The 27,644-nt window shown below is 49.5% G+C and overlaps 1 protein-coding gene and 1 long non-coding RNA gene across 2 annotated transcripts in view; one reads left to right on the top strand and one right to left on the bottom strand.

The window, feature by feature from the left end:
- The first annotated feature begins 14,438 nt into the window (after positions 1–14,438).
- Positions 14,439–27,644, top strand: part of LOC139178646 (uncharacterized) — a 59,372-nt gene continuing 46,166 nt past the window's right edge. Inside the window, exon 1 of the long non-coding RNA XR_011563055.1 lies at positions 14,439–14,656. This is a non-coding gene — a long non-coding RNA (uncharacterized lncRNA). The remainder of the gene's footprint in view (positions 14,657–27,644) is intronic.
- On the bottom strand, positions 17,585–19,227 carry ID3 (inhibitor of DNA binding 3). Its single transcript, XM_019981568.2, has 3 exons — positions 18,839–19,227; positions 18,635–18,718; positions 17,585–18,082 (listed from the first exon to the last, which is right to left on the bottom strand). The coding sequence occupies exons 1-2, from the start codon at positions 19,136–19,138 to the stop codon at positions 18,659–18,661; spliced, it is 360 nt and encodes a 119-aa protein (XP_019837127.1). The 5' UTR covers positions 19,139–19,227; the 3' UTR covers positions 17,585–18,082; positions 18,635–18,658.

Below are 27,644 nucleotides of genomic sequence, written 5' to 3'. Positions count from 1 at the left end.
CTTCTTTATAGTCCAACTCTCACATCCATACATGACCAATGGAAAAACCATAGCCTTGACTAGACGGACCTTTGTTGGCAAAGTAATGTCTCTGCTTTTTAATATGCTGTCTAGGTTGATCATAACTTTCCTTACAAGGAGTAAGTGTCTCTTAATTCATGGAGCCCAGAAAAATAAAGTCAGCCACTGTGTCCACTGTTTCCCCATCTATTTGCCATGAAGTGATGGGACCGGATGCCATGATCTTAGTTTTCTGAATGTTGAACTTTAAGCCAGTGTGTCATCTGTTCACAAAAATCCACAATCAGATGGAAGCCAAGTTGGAGCTGTGCAAAGGGAGGGGGGAAGCCTCTGCTCTGCTATATTTGCACTTTTCGGTACAGTCTTTTTCAACTATTCTAAAATAAGCACGTATTCCTAAGCCAGGAAGAATCTGCCTGCAGTGTAGGAGACCCCGGTGTGATCCCCGGATTGGGAAGATCCCCTGGAGAAGGGAACAGCTACCCACTCCAGTATTCTGGCCTGGAGAATTCTATGGACTGTATAGTACATGGGGTCACAAAGAGTTGGACACGACTGAGCAACTCACACGTTCACTCTTTGGTAACTGGAGAGAAAACGTTATTTAAAAAAAAAAAAAAAAGCGGCGGGGGGGCTTTCCTGGAGATTCAGAGGTAAAGAATCTGCCTGCCAAGGAGACAAGGGTTCGATCCCTGGGTGGAGAAAATCCCCCTGGAGAAAGAAATGGCAACCACTCCAGTATTCTTGCCTGAGAAATTCCAAGGAAGGAGGAGTCTGGTGAGCTACAGTCCATGGGGTTGCAAAAGAGTTGGACATGACTTAATGACTAAAAAATAAGTCATTATTTTTAAATAAAAACAATAAGTTGCCGCTTCAGGGAAGCAGAGAAGTTCTATTGATAATGATAGTTTCACTGGAAAATTGTTAGAATGTGAGGTTCAGGGGTTCTCTGGACTGGCACATAGTAAATACTATATGAGTATTTGTTAAATAAATAAAACTCTGGGCCCTGAGATTCTGTAAGCTGTGGCCTCTTGGACATATCATGCCACTGCTCTGGGCCTCAGTTTCTTAACCTGAGAAATGGGACAAATCATGGATTCCTCATATAGCTACTATGATAGTTGAAGAAAATCCAGGGCGGTACATGAATGTGCGTGTGTGTGTGTGTGTGTGTGTGTGTTGGGCATAATATTACCAAAGTGAATTGAGAAGATAAAAGATTTGAATGAACAGTTCTCCAGAGAAGACATATAGAGGCCAGTAAGCATATGAAATGGTGTCCAGTATCATTAATCATTAAGGAAATGAAAATCCAAACCGCAAGACTCACATACTCTAGAATGGCTGTAATCAAAAAGAATGTTAATGGTAAGTTTTGGCCAGGATATGAAGAAATTAAAACCCTCATATATTGCTGGTGGGAATGTAAACTGGCATAGCCATGTTGGAAAACAGTTTGGCAGTTCCTCAAAAAGTTATACACAGCTAGCATCATTTGGAGAAGGCAATGGCACTCCACTCCAGTACTCTTGCCTGGAAAATCCCAAGGATGGAGGAGGGTGGTAGGCTGCAGTCCATGGGATCGAGAAGAGTCGGACACGACTGAGTGACTTCACTTTCACTTTTCACTTCCCTGCACTGGAGAAGGAAATGGCAACCCACTCCAGTGTTCTTGCCTGGAGAATCCCAGGGATGGGGGAGCCTGGTGGCTGCCGTCTATGGGGTCACACAGAGTCGGACACGACTGAAGCGACGTAGCAGCAGCAGCAGCAGCAGCAGCATCATTGTTGTTCAGTTGCTAAGCTGGGTCTGACTCTGTGATCCCATGGACTGCAGCACGCCAGGCTTCCCAGTCCTTCGCTATCTCCCGGAGTTTTCTCACATTGATGTCCGTTGAGTCTGTGATGCCATCCAACCATTTCATCCTCTACCACCCCTTGCTTTTGCCTTCAATCTTTCCCAGCATCGGGGTCTTTTCCAATGAGTTCAGGTAGCCAAAGTGTTGGAGCTTCAGCTTCAGCATCAGTCCTTCCAATGAATATTCAGGATAGAGTTATGATATGACCCAAGGATTCCACTCCTAGATATATACCCATGTTGATACAAAAACATGTACATGGATGTTCACAGCAGCAGTATTCATAATGAGCAAAACATGGAGACAACCCAAATGTCCATCAGCTGATGAATGGACACACAAGTGTACATCCATCCAAAGGAATATCATTCAGCCAAAAAGAAATGAAGTACTGATATCTGCTACCACGTGCATGAGTCTTGAAAACATTATGCTAAGTGAAAGAAACCAGACACAAAGGGTTACATACTACATTATTATATTTAGGTAAAATGTCTAGGATAGGCACATCTATAGGGACAAAAACCATTCCAACAGAAGGATGTCAGTGCCACGCTTCTCCAGTGGAGACAGGCCATAAGAGGATGCTGTTCGTGACCCCCACACATGGGTAGGGCTTCCCAGGTGGCTCAGACGGTAAAAAGAATCTACCTGCAATGCAGGAGACCCAGGTGTGATCCCTGGATTGGGAAGAGCCCCTGGAGAAGGGAACAGCAACCCTTTCCAGTATTCTTGCCTGGAGAATTCCATGGACAGTCCACTGGGTCGCAGAGAGTCAGACACAACTGAGCGACTAACACTTTCACCTTTTTCACAGGGACAGAAAGTCTATCAGTGTTGCCAGGGGTGGGTTGGTTTCATCTTACAGACGAGGAAATTGAGGCTCAGAGAAACTGAGTTCCGCTATGCCCACCTATCTGGTGACTTTGGACTGGTGGCTTCACCTCTCAGAGCCTTAGTTTTCTCAACTAAAAAATGGAGGTAATGATGGGCACTTGAGACGGTGGTTGCCCACCTTCAAATTAGATCATGATCCTTCTCTCTGGCCTTTCCAGGTGGAAGCTGGTGGGGTTAAAGGAGTAAGGCTGCCACCTAGAGGTGAACTCTGGTACCTGCCAGAAGCCTGCAAAGCTATATAATAGCTGTTAACCAATGAACCAACCCCCTACAGACTTGGGGAGGAGAAAAAGAACGTGAAGGATGCAGCCGGCTGGGAAGCCCAGGGCTACCAGATTGGCCAAATTCTTTCCAGATGTTTCCAGGCCCTGAAGATGTTTTTCACAGATGTTGGGTCTTGTGGTCTCATTGGAGGAGGGCAATCAGATTCAGGTCCCAGTAGAGGTGCCCAGAGGAGTTTGGGGAAACACAACCTACGAGTCCTGTGATTATCAGTTTAGTCCCTCCTTTTCCCAAAGGAACTCTTTAAAACACACACCTGGTCTTGTCACTCTCTAGCTTATGATCTTGCAAATAGCTCCCCAGTATGGCCTGGCCAGCCCACCCGCTACAAGTCCCTCAGATCTTCAGCCTCCTTCACACAACAACCTTAGGCTTTGATAAAACACCCTTCTCTTGACACTCCCTCTGACCTCCCTGCTCTCCCTGTTAGCCCACATTTCTGTTCTCTCTGCTTGGGCTTCTCTCCACCTCTCACACCAGAAAAAAAAAAAAAAAAAAAAAGGTCTGCTCTCAGACACAAGTTTATCAGATACACAAGTCATACAGAATGCTGTGTATACCCCCCATGCACAGGTGATCTCAAACTACACTCAGTAAAATGGGTGTATTTTCCATCTACAGATGGGTGGTTAAAGGGGATGTGGTACCTGTATACAATGGAATATTCCTCAGTCTCTAAAAAGAATGAAATAATGCCACTTGCAGCAACCTGGCTGGACTTTGTGAGATTATCATACTAAGTGAACTAAGTCAGACAGAGAAAGACAAACATGACTTCACTTATGCAGAATCTTAAAAAATATATACAGATGAACTATTTACAAAACAGACACAGATTCATCGACTTAGAGAATGAATGTATGGTTATATTATAGTTGGGGAAGCGGGCTAACTGGGGGAGGGAGAGATTGGGAGTTTGGGACTGACGTGTACACACTGGTATATAACACTTAAAATAGATAGCCAGGGACCTGCCTGGATCTCTGGCAGAGTCCAGTGGTTGAGGCTTTGTGATTCTACTGCAGGGAGCATGGGTTCGATCCCTGGCTTGGGAACCAAGATCCCACATGCTCTGCAGGGAAGCCAAAAAATAAAATTAAAAAAAGATAAAAATAAATAACCCACACGGACCTACTGTATAGCACAAAGATTACTCCTCAGTATTCTATAATAACCTAATTGGGAAAATAATTTGAAAAAGAATGGCTACACGTGTATGTGTAAGTGAATCACTTTGTTATACACCCGAAACTAACACTGTTAATCAACTATCCTCCAGTATAAAATTAATTTTTTTTTAAAAATGTGTGTTTTAACCCTTCAGCTGAATAGAATTGAAACCTGGGACAGCAATATCAAAAATCCAGATCAACTACTAACATAAAAAATAAGACTCAGAACTAGTTTGAAATAAACAAGACATTCAGTCTTTGGAGTCTGAGTGGTATTGGCCACACTATGAGTGTGGGTGGTGATAGCTTAGAGCACCCATTTCTCAGATGCTGACTCTGACCCCTGCTCTACACTTCCTGTAGGGGATCTCAGTCTGTCATCATTTCACATTGTAATTCTGTTCTGTCCCTCCCCCAGATTTAAGTCACTCCTTGTCTTTATTGTCGCACCCCCATATTCAGCCCAGTGTTCATTGCAGAGTAGAAGCCCAAGAACCGCTGATTGAAATGAACTCAGTGGAAGATTTTTGGAATAGATGAGAGGCCACTCCCAGTCTCTTCCCAGAAAAGTCTTTGGCCACTGTCAGAGGCTCTGTGACTCTGCAAACCAAAGAGACTGCAGGGACGAGAATCTTCAGGTATCTCCTCCTGGCTTGTTGACAGAGTAGCATCTCTCTGCCCATCCTTCTGCCCCCATGATCAGCCCTCCCCAAAAAGGCAGATTAAAAAAAAATGATGCTAATAGTAGCAAAGCAAGTACATTCATACCTCAAATCCACTTTAGTTACCATGATAGTCCTAAGAGAAAGCCACGATTAGCCCTACTGTATGGGTGAAAGAGGGGCTTCCCGGGTGGCTCAGTGGGTAAAAGAATCTGTCTGCTAATGCAGGAGACGCAGGAGGCGTGGGCCAATCCTTGGATCGGGACGATTCCCTGGGGGAGGGCATAGCAGTCCACTCCGTTATTCTTGCCTGGAGAATCCCATGGCCAGAGGAGCCTTTTGGGGTCACGAAGAGTCGGACAGGACTGCAGTGACTGAGCACACATACACGCCCAGGTGAAAGAACTGAGGCCAGAATCTCCATGATACTCCTGAAGGCATACAGCTTAAGAAGTGTCAGGGCACAGCATTTTATTTATTATGCGCCAATCACTGTTCTGAAGGCTTATAAATCTTATTTTATATATCCTCGTAACATCACTATGAAGTATGTGTTGTTATCGCTCCCACTTTACAAATACGAATCAGACTCAGAGCTCAGGTACGTTTCCCAAGATCATCAGGCTGGTGATGCCTGGTTTTGAGCCAGGGCAGTCTGGATTCACCCTCTCAACCACTCTGCTGTCTTTGCTTCCTTCTGCATACCACCTGAAAGCCTTGGCTTCAGGATGTGTAAGGAGGGTAAGAACACCCACGTCACAGAGTGGTTGTGAGGATTAGATCAAATGTACGTGGGCATCTGGAACACACAAGATACCAAGGAAAAAGAGGTAACAAGTTTGGCTAAAGTCGAAACTGACAATTGCAGCAACTGGCCACCAGGGGGAAGTCATGCGCTGAAGACCTAATACCTTCCTGGGTCCTGGTTGACCACTGGATGGTTAAGAATCTATTGAGACCTTTTCCCGGGGCCCCGACCCTGTGATCAGTGACATCTTGCCGATGCAGAACCTGGTGGAACTAACCTTCCTGCAGATGAAATGAGATATAGACCTTAAACATATCCAAGGCCCCTTTGCCAACACCAGTTCTGGGAGGATGTATGCTGGGGGGAGCCTAGCTGTGTCCCATTTGGGGGTGGCCGTGGTGGGGGACAGCAATTACTAGCAATGCCCGTTCTGCTGGAGGCTGGACTCCTGGAGCCACAGCTGCAGGGTGGAGGGTGACAGGAGGGGCTTTGGAATTGTCTCCCTATGGGTTTCCATGGTTACAGATTGATGCAGGCAGCCCACTAGGCTGGGTCCTTTATCTGTATTGTCTCCTGGGGAGACAATGGGCTTTAGGGATTGGGGCGGGGGGCCATTCCATGCAGATCACTGCTGCAGGAGGGCCCTCCTGGGCCCTGCTCTGTGAATCCCTTGACCCCGGGGCTGCTGGGGCCGAGAGAGCAGGGCATAGGGGTCAGCCTTGGCAATCACTCCCTGCTTTGGGGTCCAACACACTGCTAGAGACTTGGGAGCGGCTGTCTTCGGGGCCCTGAAACAACAAAGCGGCAGAAGTCTCGGGGTCCTGGGCAAAAAGCACAGTTTAGAATCGGCCCTGATTATATCATGATTCCAACTCGGGAAATAACTTTTTACCTGCCTGAGTCTCAGTTTGCTCATCTGGAAAGTGGGGGGGAGCAGCGACTTCATAAAATTTCTGTGAGGCAGCATCAAGCACAAAGCCTGGTATCGAGAGGCTCATGGGACTAAGCGCCGAGCGACTCGGAGCATGCCTCGGGTCTCAGGACTGGCTGTCACTCAGTCTGTGGCCTTAGCCAAGGCCCTTCCCCTCTCGGGGCCTCAGCTGCCCATGTGTGGCTTGGGGACTTTGAAAGGTTTATAAAGGATGAGATGAGATGATAAGAAAATGCTTAGAAAAATAGAAGTCAAACCCTAACACACCACTCTGCCTTCCAGGACTTAAAGGCACTTGGAATATACAACAGATGATCACAGGGGGCATGTGACGTCCAGATGAGTTGAATCTGTGGTGCTGTGGCAGAAAGGGGGGGCTTTTTAGGAGGCTGGACATGGAGGGTCTCAGAATCAGGCAATTATTCCAGGAAGATCTGCCACCCTGATCAAAAAAAGAAACAAAAGCACGGAGAAGGAATTCCCTAGTGGTTCAGTGGTTAAGACTGCACATTCACTGCCAAGGCTGAGGGTTCAATCCCTGGTGGGAAAATTAAGACCTCCCCCCACACTCCAAGGGGCCTGGGCAAAAAAAAAAAAAAGCACAGAGAAATGAAGGGACTCAGCTCTCCACCACCCAGTTTAATCACCTTGTTCTGTCATCACTTTCCTCTCCAAGGAAAGGGTGTGTCTAGGCGGGGAGGAAAGGAAGGAGTAAGGGAAAGTTACCGTCATTTATGGGACACTTTTATATGAGGTTAAGTTGATCATTAGCCCCATTTTATAGATAAGGAAACTAAACAATGCTATTACGGTTATTCAACTGGATTGGCCAAACAACATATGAGGCCCAAGAATAAAAATAATTTGTCTGCAGGATGGAAGACAGAATTTGCTCAAGAGAAAACTAAAACAATTCCCAGCAGAGGGAATCAAAACTTTTAAGTGTCTGTCACTCATCCTTCCATTAAGATGCACTCAGCCCAGAGTCTTGCACAATACAAGTGTCCAGGAAATGAAAGTTCTTATCACCATAAATGCTACTATTACATTTATTACTACACATTCAACACAGGAGATACAAAGGTAAATAAAACTCCCTCCTGTCTTTGAGGAATTTGGCCTACTGAAAGGGAAGGAGGTGCAAAAAATCATCTCTTACACTTACTGGACTTGACGGTGTGCAGAGCACTTTTACATACACCGTCTCAACTGAACTCCAAACAACCTCATGAGGAAGGCATTTTTCCCATGTTAGAAATATGGAGACTGAGGCTCAGTGAGGCCCAGTGACCTGCCCAGACATTGTGAAATATGAATAAATTAGGAAAGAAAATAATTTTAGGAGGAAAACCACCTTTACTGGATTAGCAGATGTGTTTAAAAATCAATAAACGGTATTAATTACATAAGGCACCCAGATCATAACCCTGTTTTATTAAAGAATATAAAAAGATAGCTCTTACTGAGTTAAAAAACCAACGTGCTTTGAAGAGCTCCCATATATGGAGCAATGACAATGTGCCAGGCACTTTTTGTTCACTTTTCTAATCCTCAGGACGACCTTGAAAGGTCCGCCCCCTTTCACAGATGGAAGGTCAAAGCTCAGAGAGGTGAAGTGAGGTGCCCAGGGTTGCACAGCAAGGCGGGGAGAGAACCACTACTGAGACCTGGGCTCTGATACTCAGGTTAAGAGCAGGAGCCAGGGCTTCCTCCCAGGTGAGTTTTTTTTTTTAATTTTTGTATTAATTACTTTTATTTATTTATTGGAATATAATTGCTTTACAATGTGTTAATTTCTGCTGTACAACAAAGTAAATCAGTCATATGCATACATATATCCCCTGCTTCTTAAGCTTCCCTCCCACCCCACTTCCATCCCATCCACCTAGGTCATCACAGAGCACCGGGCTGAGCTTCCTGTGCCTTATAGCGGCTTTCGTCCTGATTGACAGAAAGAGTCAAGACGTGGGCTTAGGGTGGAAAAAGCCTGGTGCTCCCCAGAAAGACAGCACTGAATTGATCTGCCGCCAGAGAAGGCTGTCATATCCTAGGTGGTCTGGCCCCACCTGACATCTTGGCTTTTTGTTTTATTGTTGTTTTTAATTTTTACTGACTTGTAGTTGACTTACAATGTTTTGTTCATTACTGTTCTACAGCATAGTGGTTCAGTTATACATATATACACATTCTTTTTTTATATTCTTTTCTATTATGGTTCAGAGAAGGCAATGGCATCCCACTCCAGTACTCTTGCCTGGAAAATCCTATGGACGGAAGAGCCTGGTAGGCTGCAGTCCATGGGGTCGCTGAGGGTCAGACATGACTGAGCGACTTCCCTTTCACTTTTCACTTTCATGCATTGGAGAAGGAAATGGCAACCCACTCCAGGGTTCTTGCCTAGAGAATTATCTATGGGGTCGCACAGAGTCGGACACGACTGAAGTGACTTAGCAGCAGCAGCAGCTATTATGGTTTAACATGCATGCATGCTAAGTCACTTCAGTCGTGTCCAACTCTGTGACCCCATGCACTGCAGCCCACCAGGTTCCTCTGTCCATGGGATTCTCCAAGCAAGAATACTGGACTGGATCGCCATGCCCTTCTCCAGGGCCAGGTTAGTTTTGCCAAGGAATTCTCCTGCTGAGAGGTCACACAGTCACCAGTCTCCCTTCACAGAGGAAAGCCAGTTAGAGGGAGCATGCAGGCCGCTCTTCAATGCAAGAGGGCTTGTTTCAGCTCATCGTGTGTGTGTGTGTGTGTGTGTGTTCATCTAGCGCCTAACAAACTTCACACGTAGCCACACTTGTGCGTGTGCACACAACGCACAAGTGTGGCTACGTGTGAAGTTTGTTAGGCGCTAGATCTCACAAAACCATATGATAAAAATCTGTACATCTTCTTGAAATGCCAATTTTTAAAAAATTGAGATATTAAGATTTTGTATAAAAACACAGATGGCTATAGAATGTATAAGAACACAAACTTCACAGACTGTGCTAAGATAATGAATGACAAGTAGCATTTGGGGGTTCCTATTATGTGCCAAGCATTAAACCGAGCGTACTATGTGGTAACTGATTTAATCCTCACACCTGGGAATTCCCTGGCAGTTCAGGGATTAGGACTCAGTGTTTTCACTGCTGGGGGCCTGGGTTCGACCCCTGGTTGGGGAACTAAGATTCCACAAGCTTCATGGTATGTCCAAAAAAGAAAAGTTAAAAAAAAAATTTTCCCAACTGTCCGTAGTAGGGACTTTCATTATCCCCATTTTATAGGTGCAGACACTGAAGATGAAAGAACTTAGGTAGTTTGTCCAAGTTCACACTGTAAGTGGGGGACTGTGGACACATACAGCATATCAGAAATCAAATACTGTTTGTTCAATTGGAAGTTTACAAAAAGATTCACAATGAGGGTGACGACAAAGACTACAGGTGGCTCCTGCTCTACTTCATCTTGATAAAATGATAGGGACTGCCAACTTCAAGCAATCCATCTGTGCCAGGCACTCTGTCTTCTTAGTTGCCGAAACAGCTCTACGAAAGAGGTACTACTGGGAGCTTTAGAGGAAAAACAGGCCGAGAGAGGTGGTGTCCTTTAGCTGATCACACAGCTAAGAAGTGGCAGAGACAGGTCTGTCTGATCACAAAGCTCCTGCTCCCCTGATTTCATTATGTTTGGCCTCCAGGTTCTCTGGCCTCTGAGTCATGTCCATCCTACCCCAGCCCCGACCCCTGTTCTCTTCTACGGAGGGATGCACTCACCAGTGAGCTGGTTCTGTATCAGGCGGAGCCTGGGTTAAAAGTTCTGACTTTCCACAGTTGAAAACACCTTTGTCATGAAATGGTTATAAATCCCAGTAATGAGAGAGTAGTAGCTGGGCAAAGGGAGGAGGCAATGACAACCCATTCCAGTATTCTTGCCTGGAAAATCCCATGGATGGAGGAGCCTGGTAGGCTGCAGTCCATGGGGTCGCACAGAACCAGGCACAACTGAAGCGACTTAGCAGCAGCTGGGCAAAGACTGGGAGCATGAAGATCTGGTCTTTAGTCCCTAGGTCTGTGAGGGGTCTTTTCACATGACACTGGATGTGTCACTTACGCCCTCTGGGACTCAGCCTCTCCATCTGTGAAATAGGATTATTTCTAACTCCAGCTGTAACTTACTGAGTGCCTCCACGTGCCAGTGAGCCTCTCGGTGGGCTATCCTTAGTTCCTCACTAAATCCTCAGCAAGACTCTGCGGTGGCTCCAGGCTGGTTTTCTGAGGTTCAGAGAGGTTAAGGAGCTTGTCCATGGCGGCACAGCCTGGGAGTGGTGAGGTTGAATTGCAGGCCTGCTTTTTTAAGTCCTTGCACTATTCCTCAAGGCACTGAGCGTCCTGTTGACCACATACTCCTGCGTGTGTGTGTGAAAGGCCTCTGAAGAGCACGCCTACTGGACAGGCAGTGCTGAGATGCCGTGGATGGACTATGCCAACAACACGACCATCTGGAAAGATGAGGGAGGAATTATGTGAGGAGTCTGACAACCATGCCCAACAAGCTCCATGGCTGCCGTCGCCCCCGGCCACCGAGGGCCAGGCGCCTTACATGTCATCTGCTTTAATCGTCACAGCAAACGATGTGGCTCTGAGAGGGTAAATAACCTACCTCTAATGGCTGGAGAAGAGATAGGCTACCCACTCCAGTATTCCTGGGCTCTCCTGGTAAAGAATCCACCTGCAATGTGGGAGACCTGGGTTCCAACCCGAGGTTGGGAAGACCCCCCTGGAGAAGGGAACGGCTACCTACTCCAGTATTCTGGCCTGGAGAATTCCATGGTCTGTATAGTCCATGGGGTTGCAAAGAGTCGGACACAACTGAGCAACTTTCACTTTTCACTTTTCTGATGGCATAGCTGATACATGACAAAGCTAGGGCTTCCACCAGCAGCTGGCTGATTCCCAAATTCACAGGAAGTACAGGAGGGCTGTGGGGGTTGTGTGAGGCCAATTCTGTATGACCACTGGTTAGTAGAAAGTTTTAGAAGAGCTGCGTTGGCTCAATGGTAAAGAATCCGCCTGCCAAAGTAGGAGACGCGGGTTCGATCCCTCAGTGGGGAAGATCCCCTGGAGAAGGAAATGGTAACCCACTCCAGTATTCTTGCCTGGGAAATTCTATAGACAGAGGAGCCTGGGGGGCTACAGTCTGTGGGGTCTCAGAGTTGGACGTCACTGAAGCGACTTAGCACACACTATAGCAGATATCAACAAGACAGGATGTGGAAGCTATGTCGGAGACCTGGGCTCTGGTGCTTACTTCAAGGTGATCTTTGGCAGGTCCCTTAATATCTGTGAGCCTCATAGGGGTGAAATGGAGGCAGCCCCCCAGGATCCTACAACCACATAGACTAAAGTCCTGTGGACCAGGAAATGGCCTCTGGGAACATTCTCTTGCTGCTGTCTTTGAATATGGAGTCCAACCTGTCCAGGGAAATGTGATTGACGGGATGCAGGACCAACATTTAGGCTCCTCAAGGACCACCCCCCCCTCCCCACCCCCCCCGCCCTGGATGAGTCCTGGATGGAAGCTGAGACCATCCCTTCATACATCTGGACCCACTGCAGGGGCCCTGGTGGTGAAAAGACGTGTGTGAGTCAGGATGTGGGTGGTTCTGGGGGGGCTGTCTGTCGTGATGGTCCCTAAGTCTCTGATCCTACCCACAAAACCTAGAGTGGCCTAGTACCCGGTGTCTTGAAATCACTTTTTTTTGATGTTAAAAATGGAAACAATACCTGGTTTGGGAAGAACCTGGATAAGTGAGTGGGCAGGTTATTCTGGTGAGTCTGCCTTAGGTACCCTCACTACCACACAACACACACTTTTAGCCCCAAACCGACCAACTGCCAGCTGGCCAGCGACCACTTCGACTTAGGGTAATGAGTTCCATATGTTTCCATAAGAACCCAGCTAAGCTTTTCCCCAGCAGTTCTTAAAAAGTGTTCTCTCCCCAGCTTCCTCCGGCCACCCTTGTTTCATTCGCTCCTAATGAGGGCGCCAGGGAGGGGCTGCGTGGCAATGACGAGGGCGCAATGCTTCAGGGAATCACCGGCTCCCCACTTCACAGGTCCAGATCCTCAGGTGGGTGCAGTCCCCTCGCCCCTGGCAGTCCCTCTGAGAGAGCCGGGCGAGTCCAGAAGCCTCTCAGGGCCTCAGCTGCCTCATCTCTAAAGTGGGAATAACAATCCTTGCTCAGGGTAGGCAGAGGATCACAAAGAGTGCCCTAGCTAGAAAGGTAAAAGGCATGAGTTTCTGTCTTTTTTTGGGCCATGGGAATGGGATCTTAGTTCCCCCACCAGGGATTGAACCCAGGCCAGGGCAGTGAAAGTGCTGAGTCCTAACCACGGAACCACTAGGGAGTTCCCTTGAGTCCTGTCTTGACCACGAACTTGCTGGGTGTCCCTGAGCAAGCTTCTTCCCCTCTTAGGCCACACGTGTGACCTCTAAGAACCCTTCCATCCCCAACAGCTTTTAGGTTTGTAAACAAAAGGCAGAAGGTACAGGGAAGATCAAGGTACCTGTTCCCCATGGGTGACGCAAAGTGTTGGGGGTGTCCCTCAGAAGCCTAAGGCCTCCTTGCCATGGCCAGCGTTACCGTCAGTCTGACCACGGGTCTGCCCCAGCCAGGGGTTTTTTGCCTCCAGCATCTGGCATAAGGTAGGAGCAGAGAGGTGTGGAGGGCAGGGAGTGTCCCAGATGGAAGCCCAGCTCTACAGTCTGAGTAATGCCAGGGGGAGGCTATGACCAGCCCCCAGCTGTGGAGGGATAGGAATCTTGAGTTCAGAGAGCTACCACACCGACACCCTGCCCCACTGCACTTATCTGGCTTGTCAAAGGCAACCACCAAATCCTAGTCTCTGGGTGACCTAGTACCCTGATCCACACTGTTCACTGACTGTGCCCAAGACTGACTCACTGACTGGCCACTGATGCTACTACTCTCTGTCTATTAAGCCCAGCTGTAGACTGACCACTGCCAACTTCCACCCACACTATCTCCAAACCTTGCCACAGTCTGGCTAAAACCCCAATTCTGGCCACACTCTGACCCCTCACTCCACTTTGAGACTGACCCTTGATTTTGATCACAAAGTGATCCCCTGACCCTGCCACTGACTGACCCTTAACAGGAGAAATAACCAGAGAACAATTAAATGCTAAACTCGGAGTGAAACCGGACATCAGAGATAGAAGAGTCGGGCGGAGCAGGGAGGGAGATGGGGCGGAGGGCGGAATCTTCCCGGAGGACCCCGGTGGGCCCGGGGGCCTGCCCTCGGAAGGTCGGAGAGGCCTCGTGCGGGGCACGTCGCAGGCGCTCGAGGAATGCAAGTTGCCTGAAAAGAATGAAGGAAGGAAGGAACGGGGTGCGATCCAGGGCGGCCGCCCGGTTCGGGCAAAACTGCCGAGGCAGGAAGCGGGGTGGGGGCGCGTCGAGGCCGCCGCGGTCCGAGCGCAGCTGGGGGCAGCGGGAGAGCAATAGGGTCAGCAGCTCGGCTGGGTGGGGGTGGCTCCGGAGAGAGGGGGGTGGCCCGGGCCCCCCGCCCCTCAAAGCCAGGAGGCTGGGAACCGGGAGGCCGCGCTGCTGGCAGAGCGGCAGGGGCGCCGCGAGGCTCCGGATGGGCTGGGAGCCCCGCCCGCAGGCTGCGGAGGGAGCCGGAGCCAGAGCGGAGCCAGAGCTCAGACATCCGGGCGCCAGCGAACACCTGCGACCGGCCCCCAGGGCCCGCGGGGGGGAGCGCGGGTCGCCGGGCCGGGGGCGGGGCCGGGGCGGGGCTATCTTGGCCCCGCCCAGCCGGGCTCCGGGCCACGTGGGCCGAGGCCCCGCCCCTGCTCCGGCCTCCAGAAGCCTTGGCCGGGAGCGGAGCACCAGAGGCAGTTCTTCAAGAGCGACGCGAGGATTTAGGATGTATCCCTGGGAATGGAGACGAGTGCCAGCCAGCCGTGAGAGATGATGAGGTCGAAAGACAGCCACTGACAGTTGTCCGGCACATCCACAGCTAAGGAGAGCTGTCGCTGGCCTTCTCGGACAGGGCACCGTCTCTGGTTTGTCACACGCATGAATTTGAATCCTTGCTTTGTCACTTAGGAGCTGTGGGGCCCCGGGCAAGTTACTTCGTCTGTTCTGAACCTGGTTTTTTTGTTTGTTTGTTTGTTTTTAACAAAGTAAAAATCCCTTCCCAAAGTCCGTTTTTCAGAGCTGATGCAATAGTGAACTGTTAAGATTCGGTTAATGGTGAATCTTGTATTTTCAGAGAGTCTGGTAGATGCTTTATGCATCTTTAATCCGAAGCACAGACCTGCAAAGGAGGCACCATCATCCTCTTTTAACAAATGAGAGGGAGACCTGGGGTGGGCCTAGGTCTTTCATTTAGCAAGCACCTACTGGGGACCAAATATGTTCCCTTCCCAGGGGAAGGGAATGGAGAGGGAAAAAATTGAACGTGGACTTTGGAGCTAGGTGGTGCTGGATGCTGCTTTGCTGTGGCCCTTCCTTGTTATGTGGCCCTTCTTTGCTATGTGACCTGGATCAAGTTATTCAGCCTCTCTGAATTTGTGTCTTCTGTAAAATGGGAATAATGATACATTGCTGGGTGGTGGTGAGGATTAGAAAAATGTTAAGATAAAATAGAGCCTGGCACCTGGTAGGCATTTGATAGGTGTTTATGACACAAGACAACTCCCCTCTCTCAGAGTTTTCTGCCCCAGGGCCAAATTGCTTTCACTCTCTAATGACTAATGAATTGGTGTGCTGGTTTCAGCTTTTGTCCCCACCACCTGAATAGCTCAGTCTCTGAGGACCTTACAGGCAATTTCCTTGGAATTAGCTTAATAATACCTCGTAGGTGTGTGATGCATTTCAAAGAACTTTCCCACCATTATCTTCCGTCCTGGGAGGCAGCAATGCGAGAAGCACCAGCTGCTGTGCAAGGGAGGAGAGAGGCTTGGAGAGGTGAGGTGGCTGGCTCAAGGTCACACAGCAGTTGAGCCATCCAGAGCTTCCTAGCCTTTCGGTCCTGCAACTTCCGAGCAGGAAGCGGCATGCTGTGGCAAAGGGCACAGGGTATTGAGTTCAGTGCCTGGCTCTGCTGCAATTAATGGTTTAATGTGGGGCCAGGTGCCTCAAAACTGTATCAAGATCAGCGGTCTCACACAGGTGTGGACACTGAGGCTCAATAGAAACAGTCCCTAGCTTGCAGTCAAACAGCTAGTATGCTGTTTGCACTTTTGTGTGGCTGACTTACTTCAGAGCCAGCACAGGACACCTAACGAATGATCCCAGGCAGACCCAGCCTGGGTCTTGTACTTACTGGGTTTGAAGCAAAAGTTCCTCACACGGGGACTGAGGGCTCTCCCCCGGGCATTGGAAGTTTGCTTGGCCATGCACGCATCCTCAGTCGCTCAGTCGTGTCCATCTCTTTGTGACCTCGTGGACTGTAGCTGGCCAGACTCCTCTGTTCATGGAATTCCCCAAGCAAGAATATTGGAGCGGGTTGTCATTTCTTTCTTGAGGGAATCTTCCTGACACAGGGATTGAATCTGTGTCTCCTGTATTGGCAGGCAGATTCTTTACCACTGAGCCATCTGGGAAGCCCTATTGCTTTGGCAAAATTGTGTGTGCGTGTGGATTTTCTAAAGAGTATTCATACCTTCCACCAGATCATTGGAGGAGACAGGAAACAGGTTAAGTACACTGGTTTATCAGGAGGGTGGTTCACAAAGACAAAGTTTGCCTCCCCATCACATGCCCCTGTTCACCCTTGCAAATTCACCAGGGTTAAGGCATGAAAGGTGGGTGATGACGTGACCTGTTTGTTATGAAATACTGAAGTAACTAATGCCAGGTGCCAACACATGAATGAGATCATATCATAAACAGGAATCTAGTAGGACCAGGCGCCTGGTGGAACCTACCTGGGGAACTGCCAGATCGAGGTGGAGGGGAAGCAAAGGAAGATGGCATGGTGTAGGAGTCTTGCCCTCTGCCTGACTCTCAAGCCTGGCCCCATGAATAGCCAGCCTCAGATCCTGCTCCTTTCCACTACAGTCATGGTCACTGTTGTTCAGTCATCAAGTTGTATCCGACTGTTTGTGACCCCATGGACTGTAACACACCAGGCTTCCCTGTCCATGGTCACTGTAGTTGTTTAAAATCCCATTTCTGCCTCTCAAGGGACTGTGTGAACCTGACTCCAACTCATTATCCACTGAGCCTCAATTTCTCCATTTCTGAAATAGGGCTAAAGGTACTTATAGAGGAGACTCCCATTGGAGATGTTATTGGAAGGATATACCAGAAATGAGGGCTGTGGTGCCCTCTTCCTCAGGGCTCAGTCTTCAACTGGTGGTAGAATAATTCGTTCCCCTATTTCCCAACCAGCACCAAAATCCTTCTGATCAGAGTGGTTGATCAGATTTGAGGGAAGAGACTCCTATCCTATTTTCCCCAACTCTGGAAGCCCAAGAGGAAATAAACCAAGCCCAATGATCCATTTATTCATCTCTGAAATGGGTCTATCAGCACCATCCCTGCCTAACAGGTGAGGGTCCTGTTTCACATCCCCTGCTAGAGAAACATCATGAATGGCATTAAAGAGGACAGCCATCTGCTAGTTAGCAACATAGCTCTCAAACTACCTAAGAACTGGGACTCAGGAGAGCAGATTTCTATCCTAGGCCCCAACTTGCTGGATGAGCTTGTTCCAGTCACTTTCTCTCTCCAGTCTTCCCTCACTTGTAAAGTGAGACAGGACAAGGCTCTTCTCTGCACCCAGTGCGTGTGGGGCTCCACCATGAGCCCTTTCTACTTCCCCCTCTTCCCCAGTCTTAGCTGGGCATTCGCCCATCTCCCTTTTAAGGGAATAAGCAAGTTTACTTTTCCTAAGCTCCAAGAAAGACATGAATTTATTCTCCCTAAATCCAGCTTTGTGAGAAACAGTGTTAGCACTTAAGGAATCAAATTATAAACACAAGTGTTTAAAAACCGTTTATTATGCAAAATGTTAACTTTTATAAAAAGTTTAATATACATCGCATGGTTACAGAAAGTCACCTTCCTGCAAAAAAGGTACAAAAGCTAAATACTCTATTATAGAGTTCATAATCAGGGCAACAGAGTCTTTCTCCAAGGAGACCAGAAGACCAGCTCTACCGCTGCCTTGGCCAAGGCAGAATTTGGAGAACAGCCAGCCCCCACCCCCAACCCCGTACACCTCCACACACTGAAAGACAGTCTTTAAAACTTGGGAGTGGGGTGAGGGCAGGGGGAGGTTGCCCAGCTGGTGCCCAGAGCTAGCGCCGGCTCTTTAGGCCACCCAAGTTCACAGTCCTTCGCTCCCGGGCGCAGGTCCAGCCTCGAGGCAGGGGTTTGGGGAAGTCAAGTGGGCAGGGCAAGGTTGAGGCCCATCCATGCCCTCGGGCTTCCGGCCGTAGAGGGTCCCGGGGTCCCGGACGGGCGCCAGCACCTGCGTTCTGGGCGGGGGAGGAAAGAAGACCAGGGAGCCGTCAGTTTCCGCCGAGCGCGCCCAAGCGGGGGCCGTCCGCAGACTGGCCGGCGCCAGGGAGGAAACTTGGTCTCTACCTCCAGCTGATAACTCGCGCCCCACACTGCCCCCACCCAGTTGGCGCCGAAAGACCACAGGCGGAGCTTGCACCACCCCTGCCTATTGGAAGTGACACTAGTTGGGAGGGGGGCTGAGAAAAACGCGGCTCCTTTTACGACTCCAAGCCACAGACAGACTGGTTATTTTATCTAGTCGGACCTGCGTCTATAGTTTCGCACCTTTGGCCAATGGGGAGGACGGGAACAACGTGCACTTAAGGTTGAAACGAACTCTGGATCAGAATTGGTTCCGTCATTCATTTGCTGTGACCACGGGCAAGTCACTTGCGTCTCTCTGGCCTGAATTTCCCTAAACCGAGGGGGCCGCGGTAATCCTTTAAAAGGCCTACCAACTCCAAGATCGCCGTTTAAGCACCAGCTGTCCCCCTTCCCCGCCCCCGAGAGAAGGCTTGGATACTCACCTGGAGGCGCCAGGACGGGCCAGGTCAGTGGCAGAAGCTCCTTTGGTCGTTGGAGATCACAAGTTCCGGAGCGAGCTCAGCTGTCTGAGAGAAGGAAAAGGGGGGAAGGGTTTACGCACGGAGTTTGGAAGGTCCAGGGGTCCCCGTAGCATCCCAGCCCTGGAGCTCAGCCCCGCCCCAGCTCCCGAGCACGCCCGCGCGCACCTGGATGGGAAGATGCGGGCCGTCTGGGGGCCCAGGGGCCGGCTCGGCCAGGACCACCTGCAGGTCGAGGATGTAGTCGATGACGCGCTGCAGGATTTCCACCTGGCTAAGCTGAGTGCCTCGCGGGACTCCGGGTACCAGTTCCCTCAGTCGCGAGTAGCAGTGGTTCATGTCGTCAAGCAGGCTCAGCGGCTCCTCGGCGGCCGGGCTCTTGCCACGGCCCCGCGCGATGGCCAGGCTGCGTTCCGACAGGCAGCATACCGCCTCGTAGCAGCCGCGAACCGGGCTGAGCGCCTTCATACTGAGCAATGAGGTTGGGAAGTGCTGGAAGGAAGGAGATAGACAGAGACCCTCTAGAGCAGCCTGCAACGCGCTCACGCGCTCCGAAGTCTGCACTTATAGAGTCGGCCTGGAGGGCACGCCCCTTTATGCAAAACAGACCGCTGTGGCCCCGCCTCCGTCGACCCTGGGCGTTCACAACCCGGGTAAATTGCAAACAGGCTTCCTCTGGCCGGTCTGACGCCGAATACCGCGGAGCCGCGGATTCAAAGAATGAGGAAGCGCTGATACTGGGGAGAGGCGGGCCTCCTTGCCAGCAAGGATTTTAAAAAAATCACTTAAAACCATTAACTTTTAAGAATTTGCCTTTTCCTGGCAGCGCCCCATATCTTCGAGCTCCCCTGCCCGCTTGCCAGTCCACCTACAGCCCAATACTGGTTCGAACCCATAGTCCTCCGAGGTCATAAATCCCTGAACAGCAAAGCTTTTTTTTTTTTTTTTTAAGCAAAAGATTTTTCAAGGGAAACTTGTAAGGAATTAGTGCCGCCTTGTTCCCCAATTTGCTGTTCGTCTGACCTCCAGACTCACTGGCGTCAGGAATTATCTTGTGACCAGAGGGGGAAAAAATTAATTGCGGTGAAGCTGAGGTTACAATGAAGAAAACAGATTTGGGCTAGGCGCTGAGATTGCAGAAGGAGGAGGGGAAGGGGGTTTGAGCAAAGAACACTGAGCAACAAGGAGAAAGAAAAAAAAAAAAGCTTGAATTGTGGTTTTTGCTTGGGGAAGGAAAAAAGCTCCCACCCTCTGGCCCCATGCATTCCATAAGGAGCCAAATATATGCCCAGTTATGTTTTGGAAGTGAGTTTGATTAGAATTTTGGACAGGGTTTTGAATATGGGATACAGATGGGCTGATTTCTAGATAACCTTTTTAGGAGCTCCCTTTGGGTCAGTTAATCTTTTTTTTAACTCTCCCTTCTCCCTCCCTCCAACCCCACATTCTCCACACACCTCTATGCAGAAAACAATAGTTTGGTAATTTCATCACTCTATTGTCTGTCTCTTTCTGCTGTGGAAGGGCAGGCCACCTGGACTTGATTATTCTTAGCCTTGCTGAAATGGCTCCAGCTCTATCTGAGAGCCCCCAAGAAAGGGACGGGGGGACAGGCGAGTAAGCCCCGTATTGCAATGAGACATTGCATTCTTTGCTTGTCTTCTTGTCATTTCCAAGGGTTTGGGAGAAAGTGCAGCCTCTGAATGCTGGTTTCCATCTGGGGAGTGACCAGGTGGGATCCCTCAATGGTTGCTTCCCTAATCAATCACTTGATGAATATTTATGGAGTTGCTTTCCTTAAAACAGTGACTTCTGCTCTCAAGGATCCCAGGACTCGGGGAGACAAGATTAACACCGGAAACAATTAAGAGTTCTATACTATGTGGCACTGAAGACTGGAACAATGGGAGCTCAGAGCTAGGACAATCTCAAAAGAGTCATAGTAAAACAGGACTCCAGACTGGGAGTTAGGAGTCCTGGATTCAACTTCCCAGCCTTGCCAATAATCTGTCCTGTGACCGTGGACAAGCTCAGGTACCCTGGGCTTGGTTCCTTGTGACTAAAATGGGGAAATGGTGCTAAGTGATTATTTAAAATCCTTTCCAACTCTAGCAGTCTGATGCTTTATGAAATTTGGACAGGCAGGTGTGGGATGGTAAAGGGTCCAGAAAGGAGTTTTAAGATGTTCTCAAGGTCACACCACAAGTAATGGCAGAGCCAGCCCCAAAGCCTTTTTTTTTTAGCTGTCATACCACAGGAATCTGTGTCCCAGGTAAAAGGTCTTCAAAAGATTTCTTCCTGAAATACGGATGTTTTCAAGGACAGTCTCTTTAGTATAAGAAGGTGAAGATATCCTGTGAATGGACAAATCAGTCTATGTATGCTACAGAAGTCAACTGGAGAGCCTGTCAGCTATTTGGTCTCAGGAAGGGAATATGGTGACTATGAGGACTCCTGCATGACCAAAAAGAAAACCTTTTCCTTTTCTGTCACGCAGGCCTCCATGGTTTGTGCAAGATAGTCAAGCCCAGGTTCTGGAAAAAATCATGGCCTCTGAGGCTAGGCAGATTTATGTTCAAATTTCCATTCTTTTTTAGTAAACCTGTGAGTTTTGGGTAAGTCACGTCTCTCTGCCTCAATTTTCCAATTTATAAAATGGAGCTAATTAGACCTACCTCCTTCCTTCCACATGTAATTATAAAATGTCTCTTCTCTGCAAGGCGCTTAACATACTGTCTCCATCACATCCATTAGTCTCCTTGGTGCCTGAGGACTGGTTGAGTGGATGTGAAGGCAAGTGACTGTTGAGTGCATGTCTGGTTGAGTGGTCCGTGCTTAGTCCACAGGTCCACATAGATTCGGGACAAGGCAATGGCAACCCACTTCAGTACTCTTGCCTGGAGAATCTCAGGGACAGGGGAGCCTGGTGGGCTGCCGTCCATGGGGTCGAACAGAGTCGGACACGACTGAATCGACTTAGCAGCAGCCACATAGATTCCCCCATCTCTTTTTCACTCCTCCATCACTACCACTGATGTCTCAGGCTTGTACAGCAGTTTGCAAAACACTTTCACGTTATCTCTAAAGATGCTTTCAGGTTAAAATGCCCAGAAGCTGGGCGACACAGGCAGGAAAGAGATGCAGTGGGATTAGCAAGCAGAATTCTTTCCTGGTCATGTCAATAACTTGCAATGTGGCCTTGGAAGAATTTCCTTCCTTCCTGGGCTTCATTTTTTTGTAAAATTGGGGGAGGGGGCAGCAAATGACCTCTAAGGGTACTCTCCAATGTAAGATGCTAATTCTGAAAGAAATGGGTTACGGTTGAGAACACTGGATAAAGTTTGAAACCAAAAGACTTCTTTTTCCCAACAGCGGACTGAAGGGCTAGCTCAGGCCTTCTGCAACTTGTTTAGCGGTGGTGGGGCCTCAGTCTCTTATTCCAAATGCCTCTGAACTTTCTGTTCCCAGTTCTGCTCCTTTTACCAGCTTTTTCCCCCCTCTTGCATTTTTTATTTTTATGAAAGGATGTCATTAAGGCTTTTGTCTGCGCTGTTTTTGTTTCAGAACTTTTCTCACAATCCTATTTTTTGTTGAGGAATCCGCTCCTTTGCCCAGCTGTGGGTCCCGGTCCCACAGCTGTGTTGATCTAAGACTCAGCCCCAGACAGCCTGGCGCCAGGGTGGGACGTCATGCGTTCACACAGGGATGCGTGTCCCAGGCAACCTTTCCTCGGGCAGTCACCGGCCGGCGACTGCCGCCCCCACCAATGAGCGTCCGACACCCGAGAAAGGGGCGGAGTCTGCGCCGCCCCGACTCACAAGCGGCTTGTGAATTGCAGATGCTGAGAACTTGATAACGTTCCTTGAATTGGGGCCCTTTAATGGCTTCCCCCTTCCCCACCGTCTATCTCTTTTAGTTCTTTCCTTTCTTTCGTTGATTCGCTTTCTTCCCACCTTCGTCCTTTACTACATGTGTTTAATAAGTTTTCGTCGTCTTCTTTTTTTAACTATCTCCCCCCAGTGTCAGGAATCATTTTGCAAGCATTTCCAGAAACTGAATCTTCCTTTGCCAAAATTTAAAAAAAAAAAAAAAAATGAAAAAGCCAATGTTGTGCTCTCTGATTTTTTTTTTTAAGAGTTGGCAGAACTGTTATACTGTTTTGTCTTTAAAATTTTAAAAAGTGGTGGGGGGTCTCTGCGCTGTCGATTTCAAAGCCAAAGTAATGATGATGAGAATTGCAGATGTCTTTTTGCCTAAACTGAGCTTCTATCTACCTTTCTATTTTTTGCTTTTAATGTCGAAAGTGGGGATCAAGGGAACCTCTGAATCTTGCCCAAAGTTACTCTTTTTACTATGGGGAGCCCTTATAGGAATGTGGACATCAGAGGCCTCCAAGATGGGCTCCTCTATAGTTCAGAAGTACTCGGATATTAGTTGCTGACCTGTAGCCAGGACCCATACCTACCCTTCATGTGGCTCCCTGTCCACTCTGCCCTCTAAATCTCTTTTGAATTAGGGTAGTCTGCTGTATTAGGGATACCTTAGGGGTCTCAAGAATCCTCAGATGCTGCATTTCCTAATATGTACCTGTTTGACTTCCCTGGTGGCTCAGACAGTAAAGAATCTGCCTGCGGAGCAGGAGACCCTGGTTCAGTCCCTGGGTCTGGAAGATCCCCTGGAGAAGGGAATGGCAACCCACTCCAGTATTCTTGCGTGGAGAATTCCATGGACAGAGGAGCCTGATAGGCTACAGTCCATGGCATCACAGAGAAATGGACATGACCAAGTGACTAACACACACACACACACACACCTGTCTATTCACAAAGTACCTGTAAGAGTGTGAGGAGGATTTCCTAGCCACACACTTAGAACATACCCCTCCCTCTCCCCCTAGCAAGGCTAGACCTCCAACTACAGCTTGAGACTCTTGTGAAACAAGATCACAGGGAATGCAGGTTCAAAGCCAGGCTCAAACCCTTGGATGCACTACCTAGCCTGCCTCTGCCTCAGTTGTCTCCTCTGTAAAATGGGGAGAAATACCCACCCACTTAACAGCTGGGAGGATCAAGGGGACAAGGGATAGAAAGTGCCACAGGAACCAGTTAGTTATTTTCATGTGCTGTGATGTGATATAGCCCCTGGTGAGTGAGGTGGTTTCAAGAAGCTTAATGGTTCCTGCTGAGACTGTTCTCAGGAACATGGGCAATACTGAGAAGAAGACTATGGGGAGCCTCTGGATCTCAGGCATGAGCCCTTACAGGAATGTGGACATCAGAGGCCTCCAAGATGGGCTCCTCTACAGTTCAGAAGTACTCGGTCTCATCATTATCGTCATCATCGTCGTCATCCTTCACTGAATCTTAACTATTTGCCAAGTCCTTCTTGCCTTATGCATTATCTCATTGAATCATTCTGTGTTCCAGCAGACCGAGGCTCAGGGAAGTTAATATACTTGCCTAGGGTTACATGGCTAATAAGCTACAGATCCAAATTTTGTACCCAGGTACCTGTTTCAAAGCTTTTATCCTTCTGTGTTTATGCTTTTCCTTCTGCCCTTTCAAGGGACCTCCTAGGAAAGTAGTCTGCTCCTGAGACATTTTATTCTACTCGATAGAGAAAAGCAAGGGGGACAATCATTAGGTTGGAAGACAGACACTAAGGTATTAGAAAATATTTTCTAAGCAGAGAGAGACTCAGAGAGCTTTGGAAATTTCTTGGAAATCTGAAGATTTTTTTTTCCCCCAAAAAAACCTTCCTGTCCATGCTTTAAGGGATGTTTATTCTTAAACAAAGTGCAAACTGACTACTCCTGTATTTAGGAGTCAGCTGTGGAGTTGAGTTTCCTGCCTCTCTCCTTCTTTCAACCCAAAGCCAGCCTAGCTTGGTCCAGTCATACCGCCCTGAAGCTAACTAAGCCCTTATGTCAGCAGGTAGGCAGTGACCGTGGGACGGCCAGAGGCTGGGTTGGCATCTGGGAGGTATGTGGGTGGGTGGACAACCGCAGGGAAGTACGAAGGGAATTTACTTTCTGATAACCTATCTTGTGCTGGTGCTTTATAAATTCTGTCTTGTATAATCTTCTCTTTTGAGGGTAGGTATTATGACAAAGGTATTGAAGGTCAAAGAGACTTGTCCACAGAGCCAGGAGAAAAAAACATTCCAACAATCAAAATCTGAACTCTCAGGTCTGGTGGCTCAAACATTGATGAATAAAAGGATGGAGACAGACTTTCAAACTGCACACAGTGTCCAGACACACAAGGACTAATTCCCTCACTCCAGCTGCTGCTGCTAAGTCTCGTCAGTCGTGTCCAACTCTGTGCGACCCCATAGACGGCAGCCCACCAGGCTCCCCCGTCCCTGGGATTCTCCAGGCAAGAACACTGGAGTGGGTTGCCATTTCCTTCTCCAATATTTCTCCAGCATTTCTAGGCTAATGAGGACAGATAGGGATAACCTCATTTCCCTGTTAAGAGAAGTTTGGAGAAAAAAAGAAAGAAAAGGTTTGGAGCTTCTAGTCTTTGGAGAGCAGCAGCAGGTTATGTGGGAATCAAGTAGCAAAAGGAAAAGGAATTATTGCAGAGGTTTTGCTATTTCCAAAGCACTTTCCTTCATAGTTCACTGAACTCTTCTAACCATCCTGTGGGGTTTATAGCTCACCTGCTTTGTAATTATGTCATATTGTCTCCCTAGTCTCAGTATCCCTCACGGTGCCTGGCAGAGAATGGGCAATGAGTAAGGATGTACTGAATTAAGCTCCATCCCAGTGATCCCTCATGGGAGACCCCTTAGGGGATGTAGTTACCACAGACAGATACTGACAATTGGATTAGGGCTGTCACTACTGGGGTTCAGGAAGGGCTTTAGAAAGATGATGGAACCAAGGCAAGAAAAAATGAAGGTTAAAAAAAAAAAAAAGGATCATGGAAAAGCAATGTTCACCCTGCCCTGATATTGTCTTGTGTTGGTCCAGGTCCCAGCAGCAGTTCAAAGGGTAGGTATTGAGGTTGGGATGGGACGGATCTGGCCTGGGGACAGAGCTGAACCTGCTGGGGCCAATTCCACGCCCAACTGGGCATTGAGGTAGAAGTGCAGGGGTGCGGGAAGGCTGAAGACAGGCTGGCCACAGCTACCCCTGAGTGTCTTCGTTACTGGGGCCCCAGCATCAGCAGGCTCATAAGGGATTAGTTTTACCAAGTGCCAATGATGAGTCAGGCATCTTACATATGTTATCGCCTACAACCCACATATCCATCGAAGCTCAGAGAGGTGAGGCGACTCACCCAAGGTCACACAGCTGTTAGGAGGCAGAGCACAGCTGCTTGAGTCCAGAGCTTGTGCTCCAAAGCATGAGCCAGGCTGCCAACTGGAGGGAGGGTCTAGAAGCTAATACTGGAGAATGCAGGCCAGTCTTAAGGAAAAATGGGGATTGGAAGGAGAAGTGAAGTGACATGAAAGTCGCTCAGTCGTGTCCGACTCCTTGTGACCCCATGGAGGATATAGTCCGTGGACTTCTCCAGGCTAGAATACTGGAGGGGGTAGCCTTTCCCTTCTCCAGGGGATCTTCCCAACCCAGGGATCGAACCCAGGTCTTCTGCATTGCAGGTGGATTCTTTACCAGCTGAGCCACCAGGGAAGCCCAAGAACACTGGAGTGGGTAGCCTGTCCCTTCTCCAGGGGATCTTCCCCACCCAGGAATCCAACCGGAAGGAAAAGGAAATTCATATTGGAAACCCACGTTGCTGAACAGACCTTTATGGTGTCAGGTGGTGTGTGGGTGTCTGTGTATGTGTGTAAGTGGGTTCTTCTTTTGAATATGTGTGTTCCTCCCAGAGTGTGTATTGTTGGCCCCTCTCTGGCTGTGGGACCCTTCTTGAGAGTTTGTGTGTCTATGTCCCTGGTGAGACAGAGTGTGTGTGTGTGTGTGTGTGTGTGCACGTGTCTCCCTGCGTGTTACTTAAAAGTGCGGTTCTCGTGGCCCCCTGCCTGAGGATACGACCTCCTGCGGGTGTGCAGCCTTCTCCCCACGTGCCCTTTCCGCGTGTGCCCATCTTCCCCCAATCTCGGGGCCAGCTGCAGAACAGGGCCAAGAGGACAATGGGCTTGCGCGCCCGGGTGGCCCTTTTCCTCCACTCCCTCGGCCCCTGCGACCCTCCCGCCCGCACCCCGCGCCCCCGCGGGCCTCACCCCGGGCTGGGTCGACCTGCCCCGGCCATCCGCGCCCGCGGCCCTGCGCCCCACCCCGGCCCGGCCCGGCCCGACCTCGGGGGGGCCCTCCCCGCCCGCGCCACTGCGGCCCCACCCGGGCGGCCCGGGGCGCGCAGCTGCGGGGACACACAATCGCCGGCTCCCCCGCCCCGCCCCTCGCGCAGCCCCTCGCCCAACAAAAGCCGCTTTCTTTCCCCCACAACAGATTAAAGACCAGGAGGGGGTGAAAAATAGCTTCTCCGGCCCTGGCGGGGGAGGGGCGCGGGAAAAGTCGGGGCTTTGGGGACTCTTTGATGGCGAGTGTGTGGGAAACCCGGAGGAATGCGGCTGCTCCGACCGCCGCGGCGGGGAGAGGCGCCGAGAGGAAGGCCCGCCGCCCTCCCCACCCCGGGACCCCCGCGGCCCGGGCGCCCCGCGATCGCCCCCATCGCCCCTCGCGCCCTCGGGGTGCCTCCTTCCTCCTCGCCCCCGTCGCGCCTCTCTTGCTCTTGCGGTCTCTCCCGCACGTTCTCATTTCTCTCTCTTCTTCCTGCTCTGCCTTCCTCTCGTTTTCCTTTTTCTGAATCCCCTTTTCATCTCCACCTCCTTTCTCTTTCTCTTCTGTCTCTTCTCTTCGTCTCTCGCTCCGTGCCTTGATCTTGATTTACGCGTCCGTCCTGTTCTTCTGTCTTGGGCACACTCTTGGTTCCCCTTTGTGTCTGCGTCTGGGGTTTCTTCTCTTTGCCTCTGGCTCGGGCCCTCCTGGGTTGGCTCATAGCAATGA

This window comes from Bos indicus, chromosome 2 (assembly GCF_029378745.1).
Source record: "Bos indicus isolate NIAB-ARS_2022 breed Sahiwal x Tharparkar chromosome 2, NIAB-ARS_B.indTharparkar_mat_pri_1.0, whole genome shotgun sequence".
NCBI lineage: Eukaryota > Metazoa > Chordata > Mammalia > Artiodactyla > Bovidae > Bos > Bos indicus.
This window is presented reverse-complemented; position numbering and strand designations above follow the sequence as displayed.

Bases quoted from the DNA above. Each gene is read 5' to 3' on its own strand.
- ID3 (XM_019981568.2), bottom strand. From the start codon at position 19,138: ATGAAGGCGCTCAGCCCGGTTCGCGGCTGCTACGAGGCGGTATGCTGC. The intron at 18,719-18,838 runs GTGCGCGCGGGC...TCCTTCTCTCAG, and splicing joins GCCCGCATCTTCCCATCCAG to ACAGCTGAGCTCGCTCCGGA.